This window comes from Canis lupus, chromosome 32 (genome assembly GCF_003254725.2).
Source record: "Canis lupus dingo isolate Sandy chromosome 32, ASM325472v2, whole genome shotgun sequence".
NCBI classification, from domain to species: Eukaryota; Metazoa; Chordata; class Mammalia; order Carnivora; family Canidae; genus Canis; species Canis lupus.
The window spans coordinates 26,914,731-26,933,662 of record NC_064274.1 but is presented as its reverse complement, the minus strand read 5'-3'; the positions used below and the strand labels follow the sequence as shown (position 1 = coordinate 26,933,662).

Genomic DNA, 18,932 nt, shown 5'->3' with positions numbered 1-18,932 from the left:
TTGTTAAGCTGGTATTATTCCAGAATACATCTATCTGAATTATGATTATTGTTCAAAAATCCTACAGAAATTACGTAAATACTTAGCAAAGAGTAGATAAGTAGGGTCCTGAAAGATTGACTTAATAGATTTTATACTTTTATACTTCTCAAATAGATATTTGAATTAGTCTAAGGTTAACAACATGTTCGTTTACTTGAATAAACTAGTTTCCATTGATTCTAAAAGCCCTTATTCTTCTTATTATTCTCTAAAAGCACTGAATTCTTACATGAATTTATACCTATTTCTGAATCCTTTTTTCAGTTATATTCATCTCATTCAGATTATTTTCCAGTAGCAAGAGGTTATTAAAATTATAATTATATCACACATTTGCCATTGTTTCTGCATGAATAGTAAAATTGGCTTTTTTTCCCCTCCCCTAGGGAAAGAAAAATCATTTGGTATTTGTATTGCCATTGAATTAAATTTACAACTAAGTAGGAAAAACTGGCATATGATACTGTGTTTTATATTTTGCAAAAGCAAAGTGAATCTTCCTGTCTTCTTTCTAAGTTCCTTTGTGGCATTTTAAAGTTTCCTGCATATTTTTTGATAGGATTATTTCTATGTTAACCTTTCTGTTGCTATTATAATTGGGATATTTTATTATTTTATCATATTTTCTAGCTAGGTTTTTTTATACCAATAGAAAGATTTTATAAACTATTTGGCATAGTGATTAAGAATACAGCATCAAATTTTTGAATCCCACCTTTGCCATACCAATTATGTGACCTGTTTCCTTTGGAGCCCCTTCTAAATCTAGGGTCAGTCCTAATTTCTGTTTACGTAGAGAGTATCAGTCTTATCAGAAACCATCAAACCTTTAGTTTAAGCCAGAGATATTTGAAAGTCCTTGCTCATCATTGAATATAAATACTATAAGATGTCACGGAATGGGAAATCCTATGATTTTGAGACGGAGTTGAAAAAAAGAAATTGACTGGATTTGAAGAGCAATGACATGTTACTGAAAACTTACCAACCAAAGCTAAAACATAAATTTCAGTTAAATTTAAGATACCAAGAGATTATTTGTATCTTGTTTAACTGGAAAGGAGAAAATTATTTCTAGTAGTATGCAATCATAAGTAATTTTAAATTACCTTTCCTGAGAGGTTAGTACCAACTTGTGTATTTGTATATCCACTTGTCATTTGTTGGTTAATTCTTGATTCTATATGGTATTCTTACCATTATTTTTTTTTCTTACCATTATTATCACTTCAATTAAAGTAACCTCATGTGTTTTAATAATTAACTTCATTTGGTTTTGTAATAGAATAACTATTTTTCTATAAATATATACTTTTGAACACATCCAAATGTCTGTCACTGTGGCCAGAAGTGCCAAAGAATTTTTTTAATGTAATAGGGTGTACAATTGTTGAATTATATCTGTATGTTGATAGTCATTACAGTTTTTTTGAAGATTTACTTCACCCCAAGAAATACTGCTTGTAACTCCTTTATCAAATATTTTTCCTTTTCTTAGAGAACTATTTTTTTTAGAGGGAAGGAGGAGCAGAAAGAGAGGGAGAAAGAATCTTAAGCAGGCTCACGTCCAGCAGGGCTCAATCTGATGACCTGGAGATCATGACCTGAGCCGAAATCAAAAGTCAGATGCTTAACCCACTAAGCCACCCAGGCACCACTTCTTATGTAACTTTTTAACTGCATGTCATGTTATATTAAGCCAAATGGAGGCTATGAAGACTTTTTTTAAGTTACTACTTTAAAATAGACTCTATCTAGAATAAATATTGCACTAATTTATTCCATTATGATAAGCTGGTAATTTTAGTTGTAACTAACTGTTACATCTAACAGACTTTTGCTGTTACATTTAATAGACTTTTGTTATATTTATACAGTTTTTTTGTACATCAAATAATTTATTAGGCTTTCTTATAAAATTCTGTTTATTTATGCCCAATTTATGTTTCAGAATCTAGAACTCTAGTTAGATCTTAAATTAATTGAAAAATTAGTTTATCCATAAAATACTCTTCTTTTCTATCAGAAATATGAAAAAGTGGGCTCTTAAAAAGTTCACATGAAAAGGAACCGTTCAGATTTATCAATTCATATTCCATAATCAGTGTTATGTATTATAAACCTAAAGTACATCTCCATGACCCTGGCATTAGATTGGTTGTGACATGTATGTAAACTTTCTAATTTCATTAAATCTCTTCATTTGTGTGAAAAAAAGTTTGAAATACAATACAGTAAGCATATTATGAATATTAATATTTCTTTATATTCTCATAAGAATTGTCTGGGATGGTTTATAGTATATTAAAATAAATGGTTTGAGATTAGAGACAACTGAGTATCCCCTTCCTCATAAAACTTTTAACAGTCTTCTGTCTTCACAGGGGAAACTGAATTTCCCTTCACTTGGGACATCTCAATTATATTAAGATAAAAATGGTTGGCTGATGCATGATATTAGCTGAACATTCCACTAGATATTAATCATTGTAATAACTGTTAATACCACAAGCACTTTAGAGAGCTCATTTACCTTGTCCTTGGCAGGGCAATAAGGATGAGAGAGGCAGATCTCCAGACTTTCCTCCACAGAGATTTACTGAGGCTTCCAGCCAGAGAGTGTTTGGGTCATTTATTTGACATGCATTCGTTGTATAGTGAGGGGAATGATGGGGGAATTTCCCAAGTCACAAGGAACACTGAACAAAAATAGCAGTGTAATCACCTCACTGTATAAGGAAAAGGTTAAGAGTGAGAGAGAAGGGTAATGAAATCAGCAACCCAGTTCCAATGAAGGCTACCTTGACATTAGAGTTTGAGGTGAAAATACCTATTGGACTAACTAAAATACTGTGACCTCTTAGTCACCAGCTGGCTCTACTCCCTGAATCTCTGATGCCATTGAAAGCTGACCTTAACATCCTATGTGGAATAGCAGCTCAATCACATTCCGGAAGGAAGGTGTCGTGAGTTCCAGTTTCAGGAGTGCAGCTGAGAGGAGCCATGCTCAGGTTTAACTTTCATCTTGTTTACCTCAGACTAGGAAATTTATCAGATTCTGGTTTTATTTCAAAAATTATTTCCAGAAGCTTTTAGAAATTTATATACAACAGCATCAACACCACCATCTCTCACACATTGCTATGTTGATATTGGTTTTGTCCCCTAAATCACTGAGATGAGAGTTCTTCTGTTATTGTAACTTCCATCTCTTCTGCCCCCACTTCAACCTATGTGAAGTAAAAAATATTTCCCAGCTACCTGTCTATGAAATACAATAAGTTCTCACTGATCTAACTTTGCATAAGCTAGTCATGCTTTATGAGCAACACTTTACTAAGCCTCACAATTAGAAGCATTCCTGAATCTTTTTAAGTAGAAACTCCTCTGGTGTCATTAAGTATTACCTACAGATGTCTAACTTTTGTCCCAGGAAGTAAGCAAAAGTTTTGGGACCTATTGCTAATTGAAAAATCTATCAGAAATAAGGTCATGGAGTTCTAGAGCTAAAAAGAACCATAAGATATCTACTCCTGCCCCTTTATTTGATACATGAGAAAACTGTGGCCCAGAGAGATGAAATATCTCCAAAATGATCTTGTATATAAAAGGGAGAATTACTCTCTTTATAGAAATTTAGCTTACATGCAGTTTTTCAGGAGCACATCTGGGAAAATTTTAGCATAAAATCCCTAATCACTGAAAAAAATTCTATCCACTCTTCTTTGTGCTTCATGTTCATATACATTACCTCTTGCATTTAAGGGAGAAAAATATTGTCTAGTGTGAGAGCTGTATCATGCAGCTTCCAGAGCGTGATGGTTTTATTTCAAACTCAATTTCTGATGCTATATTTCTATATCTTAGAAAGAGTAACCTCTCCCTTTTCTCTCTAAAAACATGAGGGAGAAATGAAAACACTAAAATGCCCCCAGAAACAATTTATTGCCTTAAATATTTAAGATAAAAATATCTTTGTAGATTGATCATGCTTTTGAAGATGATTTTTCTTTGTTAAACTTCCTTTGAGAATCATAGTTAATGTCGCCTATGCCATTTGTAAAAATCTGTCCTTCTTCATACAAAAGTTCAAAATATCTAGCTCTAAGAAAGCAAGCAGTCTATTTATTGTAGACATGTGGAAAAAGCCTTATTAATAGTTTATATAATTTAATTTTCTCAGCAGTGGATAGATGTGCCTACCATAACTAGGAATTTTTTTCTACCATTTTTTCCTTTCTCTTCAAATTATTTATCTTTTCTCATAACTTAAACTAATTTTTATGCTGATAATTCCAAAAATGTAATTCTAGCCTCACTTCTCTCAAATACCAATATCTGTCTCTAATTGCATTTTCATCACTTTGTCTTTAGTAAACCCTATGCAACCTCAATTTCACATATCCGAGTCTGAATTTTTCTTCCCCTTACTTGCTGTTTGCCACTGTGACCATCCTTTTTTCCCTAATCACCCATATTCAAATCTTAAGAGCCATCATTTATTCCTCTCTGTCCTTTATCTTCTATATAGTTTCTTATACTACTTTTCATGTCTTCTTTTTTTCCTTTAGCCTTTCATTAATACACCCAATTTTACTAAGTAGGAACTGACTTCTAGGCTCTCTGCTAGGCAGTAGAAGTGTAAAAACAAACAAATTCTGGTCCCTGCTTTTACAGAGCTCATGGCATATTAGAAGAGACCATTATTAATATGAGGTAGGGACTTTAAACCTAAGAAATTCTGGTTAGATACTTGTGAAGGCAACTATTAAAAATGAAATTAGCATCCTGGCTAAAATTTCTGTCCCATTCATTCCAGGCTGAACTGAAGAAAAAATGGATTTTAAATGACACTGTCTTTATTCAGTATATCTCCTAAAGATAGAACCAAAATCCTAGAAGTAAAATCAAAACACCTTTCCAATATTTGTGATAGAATGGCTTTACACAGAATATGGGTGAAAACCCCCAGTTCTTTACTTGGCCAATTCCTATTTATCCTTGTATTCTAAACACAAATGTTACCTTTCCAACGAAATATTCCCAACTTGTGCACTTTCTCCTGGACAAATGAACCATTTCTTCTTCTAAATCATGACAGAAATTAAGTTGCAATGAGTTCAAGAATGAATGACAAGGAGAAGGTAGAGATGAGAAGAAGATAAAAGGATAGTAACTAGAGTGCCTGGGTGACTCCATTGGTTAAGTGTCTGCTTTCAGCTCAGGTCATAATCCCAGGGTCCTGGAATGGAGCCCTGCATCCAGGCTCCCTGCTTAGTGGGGAGTCAGCTTCTCCCTCTCCCACCACTCCTCCCCCACTGCTTGTGTGCACGTTCTCTCTCAAATAAATAAAATCTTTAAAAAATAATTTAAAAAAGGATAGTAGCTAGACAAGGACTCACCCCTTGGAGAGTAATTTTATTATTTATTATTTGTTGTTTTAATGTATCTTTCACCATGGATGGGAGAGAATTGGCCAAGTAGTAAGGAAAAGACTAAAGGAAAAAGGAAGATAGTGAATAAAGCAAAACTCTCTGTTTCCGATGTCATCTTTTAATCTAAATCTTCATAAAATTCACTTTCTAACAAGTCTTTCCGACTATCATTTTTCTCATCTCTATTTCATCCTCCCAAATACAACCAAATTAGTCTTCCTAAGATATTGCTGTTAACATGTGACACATTCTTCCAAAAATCCTATAGTACTTACCTATTTGTTACATCCTCAAGCTTCCTTATCTTTGAGATCCTTCATGATCTATCCCCTTCCCATCTATTCAGTACTGTTTCCTTCTAATTCCCAGGGTGGGTGCATGCTCAGCTTGTTAAGACTAGTCTGTTCATTGTGTTTTTCGTACTTACGGACTGTAAGTTCTACAAGAACAAATATCTTTGTTTTGTTCATTATTGTATTCCAAGCACAATATGTGGTACCTAGTAGGTGCTCAATAATTATTTATAGGACATTTCTTATTTATTCATACTTCAGAACTCTTAAGAGTTATCCACTTATGCACCATTCTTCTTTTTCTTTTCTACTTATCTAAACCCTGATGATTTCTTCTAACTCAAGTCCTACTTACCTCACCTATATTTTGCTAACTACTTCTGCCTGTATTGTCTTTCTCCCTTTGTCTGAATTCTCATACTATGTACCTGTGATTCCATACATGGAATCCTATGGTTAAGAGCCCAAACTCCAGAGCCCGACTGACACAATTTGAATCCTGTCTCTGTTATTTACTGATTATATATATTACTTAATGATTAAATTATTTTACCTCTCTGCCCCAATTTCCTCATCTGCAAAGTGAGCAAATAATAAAAACTATCTCATAGGATTGTTGCAAGACTTAAAAGAGTTCATGTCTGTCAAATGCTTATCACAGTGAACTAGCACAGAGTAGGCACTATATAAGAATTTTCTGTTATTGTATAGTTTTACTGCTTCATTTATGTTAGTCTGGCCTTTTCAACTAGATTATGGGTTCTTTGAGGTAGAAATGTTATTTTAGCTCTCTCAAGATGGCCAAGACAGGCTAGTTAAATATTTGTTAATTGATGATTTATTCAAAATTAGGCTACCATGAAATTCAAGCTGCTTCATTTAAGATCCAATTTTTCATAACAACTTATTTTATATATAAAGATCACCAGTCTACCAAACATTTTTATGTCTGTTATACCAATTGCTCCTTACAGTAAATTTGTGAGGTAAAGAAGACACGTGTCATTATACTCACTATACAGTTTAGGAAATTAAGGTCAGAGAGGGCTCAGCACTGCCACGTCTCCCTACTTCTTGCCTGCTCAGAGAGGCCAGCTTAATGCCTTCTGTGTAAGCAGACATTATTCTACAAAACAGAAGGTCAGCCACCCCTTCTTGTACGTTTGCCCAAATCTCCACAAATCATTGTCATCAGCACTCACCCTCATTTGCCTTGTGAGAGGTGGTTTTCTATCCTGTGGAATGAAAAGGGTGGTACGTGTGATCTTGAACACTGCTCTCCACAAAGTTGACATGCCCCCTCCAACTAAATCTCCTTATGTAGACTGGGAGGAAAGGGGTTGCATGATAGTTTAAAATAGTAAAGTCACTTTTGTTCCTTTTCAGTTAGCTGTAGGGCAGGTAATGTTGGCTTTTTTTTTTTTTTAAGATTTTATTTATTTATTCATGAGAGACAGAGAGAGAGAGGCAGGCAGAGACATAGGCAGAGGGAGAAGCAGGCTCCATGCAGGGAGCCCGATGTGGGACTCGATCCAGGGACCGTGGGATCACACCCTGAGCTGAAGGCAGATGCTCAACCGCTGAGCCACCCAGGTGTCCCGGTAGTGTTGGCTTTTGTTGATGGCTTCTGTTATTTGACAGCATATAGAGCCTTCTTATTTCAACATAGGGACAACATCACTCCTCATTCTGTTACACATTCATGCAATTATTTATTTTTTTTCATGCAATTATTTATCAAACATTCTAGCACCTTTGGTGGGCAGGGCCCTATTATATTTGTTATGGGAGATAAGAAAGAAATATAAGAAATTTAAGCTATTGAGATACCTGATTCTGTGTTGTCATTAGTGTGTTTATATTGCTCCAATCTCTCTTCTAGAAATATTGTATGTTGCCTGAAAAAAACCTTTGAATAGACTTTCACTTGTACAAGGTATCCTCAAAAGAAGTATATTTTTATTGTGTTGAAATATACATTACTAATACATGGTTAGCCTATGATATTCCTTGCCTTGTAAGTATGCTTACTTTTGCTGTTCATACTTTCTGATTCATATTTCTACTTTCCTTTTAGAAGATTATTTTGTATTCTAGTTACTGTTCCAATTATAACTATTTAGTGAAATTTCATAGTCTTTTTAAAAAATTATTTTTGCTCAATATTCAGATTGATCTCTATAGATGTATACAATGTATGTCACTTTCTGTGCTATCTTATTTAAGTTCTTGAATTATAAAGGAGATATTTAATAAATGATACTTTTCTCTCAAAGTGAAGAGACTTTAGATTGATTCAAAGAACCAGTACTGTAGCCATTCTAAGCATCATCCTGTCCCTGAGGAAAACTCTCAAAAGCTTCAAGAAACTATCAAATCTATTACATGCCTTCTGAAACAGCACAATTGGCCTCATTTATAATCCAGTACTATAAATAGCTTTTAGAATCCTTAATTTCCAAATGGCTTTAGAGAGGCTAATTTTTTTTATTGAGATTTTCTCTCTTCCTCACCTTCCCCCTACACACACACACACACACACACACACAGAGCATTATTTTTATTATTATTATTATTTATTTTTAGAGGGACAGGAAGGGGCAGAGGGCAAGTGAGAGAATCTTAAGCCAACTCCATGCCTAGCATGGAACCTGATGCCAGGTTCAGTCTCACGACCCTGAGATCATGACTTGAACTGAAATCAAGGATTGGAAACTCAACTGACTGAGCCACCCAAGCACCCCACACACATAGCATTATATATGAAAACTGCTTTCTTCCATAAGAAGAGTGTTTGTTTTGGTTGGGTTGTTGTTTTTATTTTTAACTTTCTATTCTAATAAAAAATTTTAAGTATGATCACATATGAACTTGTTTCTGAATGTAAAATTAAAATATATTATTCTTAAAGGAAACAAAGTTGTTGCTAGGAAAAACACCAGCCTTTTAGGCAGCAATCCATTGAATAATTTATACTATCTTATGTTAAACTATGGAAAATATGTAGTTATTTAGTGATAATGTAATTTACATTTGTGTTGGTACAAGTCAGGGAAAGTATAATTAGTCTTCCAAGTGTCCAACAGGCCCTTTTCTCAAAATTCTTCATACATTTGATAAAAGATTAGATAAACATCAATTTATTCAAGTATCCCTTCATGCAAAAGCCAGAATAGTCCTCACCAATGAAACATTTTGATGAAATTCAAACATTTTTTGTCTAATTGCCTATATTAACTTTTGTGTCTCCTTCCCAAGTTTGAATGCATGAAAGTCTATCCTACTTGCTGATCTCTTTTTTTTATCATTTTTAAATTTTATCTGAATTTAAGAATAATAGCGATTTTATTGTTTTTCTTTAGCACCTCTACACATTTTCCAGTACCAGATCTGATTACCTGTAATGGTGAATACAGCCATTAAGTTCTCATTTATAAAGTCTTTTTATATTGCTGTAAGCATTTGATAATAATTTTTTTCAGATAGGTTAGATTCATAGTTATAAAGTATTAAAGAAAGCTATATAATAATGCTATATGAAAACAAATCTCATTTTTATAAATTTAAAGAATCTTAAAGTATCTTATGCTGAATCAATAAAACTTAACCACAGCAAAGCATTAAGAGAAAAATAAAGCAAATGAAATCCACTCAAATTAGGATAATTCAAGAAAGTTCTCTTTACAGAGATAATAATTACAAAGATGATGGTGGAATGCTGGTGAAAATATAAAAGATAATGCAGTAAATTATGTATACTATCATTGGTCCTGTTGCCATCCAAAGACTGAAAAGGATGAGGGAAGAAGAGGTTACCAGAATGTGAAAAAAGAGAAGCAGACAGAGAAAGCCATCCTGAGAGGAAAAGTGACCTTTGGGGTGACATCTCAAGTAGGGAATCAGAGGCATAAATATTCTCACTCTCCTGTTGTCTGTGCCCACTTAAAGGCCAGAGGAGCTAGAATCTCTCTTGATGTAGTCCAAATGAGTTACCTACCAGAGCAGAGACTAAAGTGGAAACCAGCGGATAGTGAATCTGGAGGGGCAAATAGAAGATATCCAGAACACTTACCTACTTTTTGCATTTCTGATTGTGAATATGTTTTTATACTTCCAAAATTAGTGAGGTTAAATTTTTTTATTACCCATTTGTATTTCTTTCGTCAAGGGTATGTTTACATCCCTGCTCCTTTTTAAAATAAGCAGGGTTTTGGTTTTTTTTTTTTTTTTTCTTATTTATTGATTAAAAGAGCTCTTTAAGGAAAGAGCTCTTTTAAACATTAAGGGCACTTTAAATTTTTATTTTTCACATGTATTTTTTTTTAATTTTTATTTATTTATGATAGTCACACAGAGAGAGAGAGGCAGAGACATAGGCAAAGGGAGAAGCAGGCTCCATGCATCAGGAGCCTGACGTGGGATTCGATCCCGGGTCTCCAGGATTGCGCCCTGGGCCAAAGGCAGGCGCCAAACCACTGCGCCACCCAGGGATCCCCTTCACATATATTCTTCTTAAGAGTTCTGCTTTTGCTATATGCTTACAACTGTTCTCATCATCAATATTTTCCTCATCCCATTAGGATTACATTTTTATACATAATTCCTTATTCCAACTATTAATCATTTTGCTATATAGTGGAAGATAGAAACATAATATTCTTTTCTTCCAGTTAGTAAGTTTTGCTGATCCTGACCTAGTGATTGACGTGCCATCATATTCTTTTAGCCAATACTTTGTGTATTTGAATCTGTCTCTGTTATCCCATTATGTCCTATTAATCTTTTGGTCTTTTCTTGTGCAGTACCATACTGTTGGTTTTTTACAGTTTTAATATGCCTAATGTGTTCTGTTCTTTGTCAATATTTTCTTGACATTCTTTCCTATTTGGTCTGTCAAATGAATTTTAGAATTTGCTTTTCAAAATTGAAAAAATATTCTTTTTAGAAATGGGATTAAATTATTATATATTAATATAATGCTCCAAAGAAAAATGAAGTTCTTATAATATTGACTTATTTATTCCCAGATAGCAACTTCCATCTCTCAGTTTTTCAAATGCCCATCACAAAACTCTCGTTTTCTTTAAATGTGATCCACTTATTTCTAAATGTTTTATTTTGGAGAAATATTTTGATATTGTGAATGAAAGCTTTTGCTCATTGTATTTTCTGACTTGCTTATGCTGCCATGTAGAAAAACTAATCATTTTGTGGTAGGAATGTTGTAACTAAAACCTTACCAAATTCTTACCAATTTAATTGGATTTTCCTTTAATTATTCCAGATTTCTAATAAGACTACTGTATCACCTAAAAATAAAAAGTTATTTCTTTTCCAATATTTATACCCTTTACTTATTTTTCTTATTGTCTCAATAGCAACTTCCATAATAATAATAATAAATAATAATGCTGATAGTTGTATTTCTGCATTTCCATTTTAATAAGTCTATCTTTGTGGTTCATCATTAAGTAGAATGTCAAATATTGGAAATAAAGAACATCTTTTATCATCTAACTTTCTTTCTGATACATCTTAGCATAAGTTTTTCTTTTTTACAATTGAGAATCAACGCTGAGTTTTATCACATATGGCTTTATGCCAATTATACTTTGTGTCCTTTGACTAATTAAAGGTGATGAACTCTATTTTTAAAATTGTGCTAATATTGAACCATCCTTCCTGGAACATGCCCCTACTTGATTATAGTATGTCATTCTTTCAAATTGACACTACATTCCTTTTTCTGGTTTTTAGATTTAAAAAAAAAATCTTTATTCATAAGAAATGTGTGTGTGTGTGTGTGTGTGTGTGTGTGTGTGTGTGTGTGTGTGTCTTTAGTGCTGTCTTTGTCAGTTTTAAGTATTAGTTTAAGGTAGCTTCATAAAAATGCCCTGGGAGGGGATCCCTGGGTGGCTCAGTGGTTTGGCGCCTGCCTTTGGCCCAGGGTTGGATCCTGGAGTCCCGGGATCCAGTCCTGTGTCGGGCTACCGGCATGGAGCCTGCTTCTCCCTCTGCCTGTGTCTCTGTCTCTGTCTCTCTCTCTCTGTATCTATCATGAATAAATAAATAAATAAATCTTTAAAAAAAAAATGCCCTGGGATACTTTTTATCCCTTTAAAAATGAGACAGAATTATTTTGGGGAAAAATGTGTTTGACACCTTTTCCCTACTTATAAATAAAGGAATTGGGCAGAGAGGTTAAATATCACACCCAAAGTCACATACTGATAAGTGGGCTGGCCAAGATTTGAATCCAGGTAGTCTTAACTCCAAAGTCTATGGTTTCCTGCCTATAGACACAGATTAATTCATAAAGGGCTCTATATGCTACACTAAGGAGTTCCAACTTCATTCTTTCAATGCCCTAGAAGCCATTGAGGTGTTTTTAATTATAAAAGTTACATGATCAGATTTTATTTTTAACTCAAGGCACGGGAGGGTCCACTCTTATACCTTCCAAACTTTGGAGCTTTCCCACACTTCCTCATCCCCACCACCCTTTAGGTGACTACTGGCACCTGTTGTCTTATTGCATGTTCAGTGTGGTTTCTGTGTGGCTTTAAAAAAGGAGAACGGGAGTAGATCCTGCCTCAGTACATGTCTGAGTTGGTTGTGGAACTACAGCTGTGGTCCTCTGACACTGATCTCTTAATTTCAGCAGCCTTATGTCCTTTTCTGCCCCTGCATTTGAGGTGATTACAGGCTGCCTGTGTTCTGGCCATTGGTAATGTGCCAAGGAAAAGTTACAAGGTTTTCTTTATGTTCAGAGGTTCCAAAGCCTTAGGTGACTGAGCACAAGATTGATGGAGGGAAGCAGGCTTTCAGTGCTTTCACCTCCTAAGACCCAGATGTTTTCCTGTTGGTGATTATAGCCGTTTCTTGAGCATATAAATAGTACCAAGTACTTCTTGCTATCTGCAGTAGTGTCTCATGACTGCTGTTCCATGTGAGAGGTAGCCTCAGGGAGAAACTGAATCAGGAGGTCCCAGGAAGGTCTACATGTGCAAAGGTACCATGAGAGGTATCACCTTATCAGCCAGGCATTAGGCCATGAGGCCTCAAGATCAGTCTTAGATCCAGAGGCTACTAAAGTAAGTCTCAAGGCCATGAGTCTGTGACCCTTGGGTTTGCTGATGTTCCTCCCCAAGATTCTCTTGGTGGTGTTTGTGAACACCAGGGGGACACAAAATGGAGAAGGAATCCCCACATGAAGCATCTCCATAGTGCCTCCTGCTCTCCACTTAGAGCATCATGGATCAACTCTTCCCATAGAAGATCAGAGGGAAGGCATTAAAGCTGGGACTGGGGTCTACTTCAGTAGGCTCTAAGTCTTTTTTTTTTTCTTTGTTAGTGAATCTTTTTTTTTATTTAAATTCAATTTGCCAACATATAGTGTAACCCAGTGCTCATCATCCCATCAAGTGCCTTCCTTACTGCCCATTACCCAGTTACTCCAACCCTCCACACCCCCCCTTCTACAACCCTTTGTTTGTTTCCCAGGAGTCTCTCATGGTTTGTCTCCCTCTCTAATTTTTTTCCACTCAGTTCCCCTCCTTTCCCTTATAATCCTTTTCACTATTTCTTATATTCCACATATGAGTGAAACCATATGATGATTGTCCTTCTCCAGTTGACTTATTTTACTCAGCATAATACCCTCCTAAATCTTGACAACAGTATCCTGAGAGGCCCTGGACAGGGAAGGCCAGCCCTTTGTCCCTCTTCTATCCCTGTAACGACTTTAATGACCAAGATTTTTTCTCTTGAATTGCAGCTTCTCATTACTTTCCTCTCTGCCCACCCATTCAGTAAACCGTACAGACTTGAAAAAAAAAAAAAAAATTCTGACTCTAGGTTGGCTATGAATAGAAATTCACAAAAAATATGAATTTTTTTAAAGAAATAGTTCTCGGACAAATTGGCTTGTGATATTTGCACATCTAAGCGTGATATGCATTGTATATTAAGGTTCTTGGGCAGAAATGATAAGCTAATAGGTATTTCCAAAGTTGTTCTATAGTTATCTTAAATTCTTGTCCACAGTCCATAAACAAAGTCCCATGAATTTGAAACCCAGTCACAAAGGAAAATGCCAATGTCAATAGTACTAAGAGGAAGTTTTATTTTTATACTTCTAAGTTGAAATTTACAATGAATAGTAAAATTGCATGCAAAATTCTTAATAAAAGAGAAACTAAATTCCATAATTTTTTAAAGATTTTTTTTAATGATAGACATAGAGAGAGAGAGAGAGAGAGAGAGAGGCAGAGACACAGGCAGAGGGACAAGCAGGCTCCACGCTGGGAGCCAGACGCGGGACTTGATCCCGGGACTCCAGGATCGCGCCCAGGCAGGCGCCAAGCTGCTGAGCCACCCAGGGATCCCTCATAATTTTTAATATTATAATTATTTTCTTCATAAAGCAAAGTAGTATAATTTATCCTAAATCTAATCTCCTAAAATTACTAATTACTAATCTCCTAAAATTAATTTGCAGAGGAATTTACATGTATCATATTAAAGTTCTTTGCTGATATATACTCACAAAAGTTCAGAAAGTTGTGCATTTGTTAATGATTCCTCTCCTCTTCTCTTACCATTTCATGTAACAATTGCTCTCTCCTTTGAGAAACTCTTTATGTATAATACATTTGATTGGAATCAATACCAAGGTCAGATCTTTCTTAAATCAATCAGTTCTTCACATAGAATACGTTGGTCAAATTCTCTGTCAAATTCTCTTCATCAGCCAGGGCACATCTTTCATTCAGATGAAACCTGTTTGAAATGCTACATTCTTCACGAAATGACTAAAAGCAGTACTAGGGTAATCGAAAGTTCTTTATTTTATCTTCATAAATGTACGACTTCATGTGAAGCGTGGGAAAAATACCTATTGAGATTGCAATCTAACAAAAGAGATCAAAGCATTGATTGTATACCTAGCTGATTTTAAAGTTCTATCTTTTTGAAACATTTTAAATTTCAAAATATTTAAGTAGATTTAATTCTTAATATTAAAAAAATGAAATTTCTAATGTCTATCTTTGATTAAAACCCATAAATACCCACAAAGCATAGCAATTTCCATTTCTATTTAAAAGCTAATGAAGTGGGAGAAAGAATTTATGGCATAATCAGGGGAACCCAAGGGATGAGAGCTGACATTTCAGGTGAAACTACAACCAAAACCATTTTTTTTTTTTTTTTTTTCAAAAAAAGTCTGTCTGAATGGTAGGGGAGTGGGGGTGGGGCACAGAGACACACAAGATGAGTTAAATAGGTGATGGGGATTGTCTTGATGAGCAGGTGTTGTATAGAAGTGTTGAGTATACACCTGAAACTATAGTATACACCTGAAACTAATATTACACTGTATGTTAACTAACTGGAATTTAAATAAAACTTTTTTTTTAAAGTCTGTTAAGTGATCCATATATTCACTCCTGCTTAGAAATTCTAAATTGGAAAATTCTAAATGTGATATCCCACAATGGAACTGTGAAAATAGAGAAAATAAGTAAATGAGTTAATAGACTCTGTTTTAAAAACTTATATATATTTATATGCTTAAATATATATTTTTCTTTTGAATCCCTGTTTTTCAATCAAATGAATTTTGAAAGTTCTTAAATTCTCGAGGAATGTTAAATAAGTTTTCAAGAGTGACTATTAACACTCCATAAATTTATGTTGAATTTAGTTAAGTAATATTTTGTTGCCTTTTCCGGGGCCGGGGGGGGGGGGGAGGAATTCCCTCTCCCTCTTAAATAACATGGAGAGCAGTTGTAAACAGCCCTTCATCTGAATCACTGAATCAGTCTTACACCCTATCACAATCACATAGACCAAAGTACTGGTTTGATTGTCTAGAGTCTCATTTTACCTCCTTCACAATTAAGATACATTATCAATTTTGTTTACTATCTAAGAAAGTGTTATATCGCTCTGCATTCATCTCTGAGAATCTAATTTCTGTTTATCTATATGTGATATAAATTATATTATAAAAGTCTAATATGTATATTAGAACCATGTTCTTTCATTAGTATGTTTACTGAGTAACAGTGCAATTTCTTCTATTATCAGAGTTTTAATTAATGTGATTCACAACAATAGTAATTATACTTGAAGAAAAGTGAAATGTGCTCTCATAAAGAAAAATCTGCCTCATCTCTTTCTATCACATTTGAACCAGGAGCTTGTAGTGAACCAAAAGAATAATGCTTTCCTCTGTGTGTAAGTAAACCTTAATAGTAAGGAATACAGTTACACAGTAGACCACTAAAGTGAGACTCAGTTTCCTGTTCTCCTATATGCTATAGTGATTGATATCAAGAGCCTACAGATATTCTATATTGGCTATAGTTTGTCTCTCTGTATTATTCTCAATATTTGTACTGTTTGTATATTTTTTTCAGTCAAGAGAATCCATCCCATTGAATGACCTAAAGTCAGAAGTATCACCCCGAATTTCAGCAGAGGACCTCATTGACTTGTGTGAACTCACAGTGACAGGCCATTTCAAAACACCTACCAAGAAGACAAAGTCCAGTAAACCAAAGCTCCTGGTAGTTGACATCCGGAATAGTGAAGAGTATCCTTTACATATGCGCTTTTAGAGGGTGGTACTGCCTTACTCATACTGTTTCCTTTCCATTTTAAGGGTATGTGGTAAAAACAATGAACATATCCGGGGTTCCTCTGAATTGAAATAGCTAAATAACTCTCATACTAGATGCCAGAATAGACTTGTATAATGTTTCATAAGATAACATTGCATGACCTTAAAATGGTTTCCAGACAACACCAGAATATTGGGACATTTTCTTGGTTTTTATATTTCTCTAGTGTATATTGCTGTTCTTGCAGGCATTTGAATCTTTCTCGCTATAGATAAAATTTTGGTGAAGATGGAGAGTATTTAACTGGTCTATTTCATGGCCTAAAAAGAGAGATTAACAGATCTCAACTTTGAACTTGTATTTATTATAATATTCAAAATATTGTCTTTAGAAAACATATTAAAGTATTTTTTACTGATATTTTACTATTTAATGTACCATAACTTCTTGGGATTTTGCTTGGCAGTAAAGTAGGAACAGTTACAAAATAGTAGTAGTTTAATCTTTCCGTCTATATCTTAATCTGTCAGATTCTCATGAAATATGCCTTGATTCTCTGTACTCTAGAATCTAGGTAAATGATATTCAAACTTTTTAAAGCAGGGTAATTCTTTTTTAAAATAAATTGTCTTAGAAATTCATTATATAAAATATAAATGAAGAAATTTTAAATGATTTTCTTCGTAGGTTAGTATTTATATCATTTACTAACTAGAAATGAGTTATATGAAAATAAGGCTTAACAGATTAGTGGTTTCTTATAAGCTAAAATTGGCATTTTTTTAAAGATTTTATTTATTTATTCATGAGAGACACACAGAGAGGGGCAAAGACATAGGCAGGCTCTCTGTGGGGAGCCCAATACAGGACTCCATCCCAAGACATTGGGATCACAACCTAAGCCAAAGGCAGATGCTCAATCACTGAGCCACCCAGGTGCCCCTAGCATATGAGTTTTCATGTATATATTTGCAATTACAGTTTTTGGAATGAGATTTAAACTACATTTGCTGAACTCATGAAGCAATCCATAGAATCTCAGATTACTAAGAATACAATTTGGAAGCCTGCCATTTAAAATGATATATCCCCACCTTTTTGTGAAAAGTTACTACTTTTTATTTTCCCTCACTTGTGAAAGATAACTGAATTTGGAGAGAGCCTAAATGTTTATGTCCCTGGTTATTAAATCTTCAGGGATACTGGAAGTTCTTTAGCGGAGTAGATGAGTGGATTCCCAAAAGAAGCATTAAATTCCAGTTGACAAGTCAGGAACTCTTGCCGTAAAAGATCTTATCTGTTATTTCAAGGGTTTAAAATACATTCAATTTTTAAAAATTTTAGCTTGTTTCTTTTGGTTGAGCCTTTAGTCATAGTGTCTCATAAAATCATGAAAAAGTGTAGCATTATAGTGCCCTATTTTAATTTTATTTTTTTTTTAACGATTTGTGTATTTATTTGAGAAAGAAAGAGAGGAGGGGAGGGGCAGAGAGGAAAAAGTCTCCAAGCAGATTTCCCACTAAGTGCAGAGCTGGAGGCAGGGTTCCATCCCATGACCTATTAGATCATGACCTGAGCCCAAAAATACCAGATGCTTAACCAACTGAGCCACCAGGTGCACTAGCCTATTTAAATTTTAAGGATTACTCCTAAAATAATTAAAATAGCATTATGCCCAGCACTCTTCTGAAACTTCCTTTCAAATAATTTAAATAGGTATTTAAAATTTTAAAATACACACAATATAAAAGTGACATTCAGTCCAAAGTTTTTCAAACCTCATAGTCTGATTTTTAAATTGCTACTCTCTTTTATTTTCTTCAGAATAAATATAAATGGAACAGCAGAAAGCAGAGTTGCTAGCCTGATCATTGTTCTGTGAGGAGTATGGATGAGTTGCCTAACATCGGAATGCCTTTATGTCATCCCACAATACATGTTTCATAGTTACAACTAGGCAGAGACCTGAGTTGGTTGTTTTAGTCTTTATAATCACGGGCCTAAAGAGGAGAATCAGTAGTGTTTTGGGTCATTTGCGGGGGAGTGGTCCCAAGGGAATGAAGAAAGAAAATAAAGTCACTTATCTTTTATCACCTTCCCAAAGAACCGAACTTGTGAAATTTTCTAAATCCCCTTTTTGAAAGCCTGCTTTAAAACCAAAGTGTACTTAAAGTTGAGTTATTTATCCTCACAACATTTCTAAGTTATGTTTTTTTTTTTTCCAATATCCTCTTCTTTTATCACATATCTACTTTGTCTCACCTCTAAATACCAAATGTTGGCACCGTTGTATCAATCACACTGCTTAGTGAAGAACCACAGGCTAAACTCTTCCAAGAGTCATTGGGTGTCATTAGGTCTCTTCTAGTGTCAAGAGCACAATGAATAATGGAGAACTGTGGGTTCTATAAACCCTCTCAATGAAGTATCTAAACTACCTACCTATGGCCTTCCAAGACTGAAAAACCTTTTATAATCTCTAATGATGCACACCATTTGATTATATTATGAGTAAATAAGTAACTTTTTTTCTA

General features: G+C 34.5%; 1 protein-coding gene and 1 long non-coding RNA gene across 10 annotated transcripts in view; one reads left to right on the top strand and one right to left on the bottom strand.

Annotated features, from left to right (window-relative positions):
* Positions 1 to 18,932, top strand: part of TBCK (TBC1 domain containing kinase) — a 222,567-nt gene that overhangs the window by 167,351 nt on the left and 36,284 nt on the right. For 5 of the 7 annotated variants that reach the window (XM_025465822.3, XM_035709619.2, XM_035709620.2 and 2 more), the window contains one exon: positions 16,195 to 16,370. In XM_025465822.3, coding sequence (XP_025321607.1) covers positions 16,195 to 16,370 — 176 coding nt within the window. Of the gene's footprint in view, positions 1 to 2,906; positions 3,049 to 15,862; positions 16,013 to 16,194; positions 16,371 to 18,932 lie in introns of those variants that run through there. The other 2 variants (XR_003143720.3, XM_049105076.1) reach the window with 2 other exon arrangements.
* LOC112671602 (uncharacterized) overlaps positions 1 to 18,932 on the bottom strand; it is a 54,008-nt gene that overhangs the window by 630 nt on the left and 34,446 nt on the right. Inside the window, exons 3-4 of one of the 3 annotated variants that reach the window (XR_007407836.1) lie at positions 14,319 to 14,551; positions 2,576 to 2,771 (exon numbers count right to left, since the gene is read on the bottom strand). The exons of 1 other annotated variant lie outside the window; for it this stretch is intronic. This is a non-coding gene — a long non-coding RNA (uncharacterized LOC112671602). The remainder of the gene's footprint in view (positions 1 to 2,575; positions 2,772 to 14,318; positions 14,552 to 18,932) is intronic. One more of the 3 variants, XR_003143721.3, reaches the window with a different exon arrangement.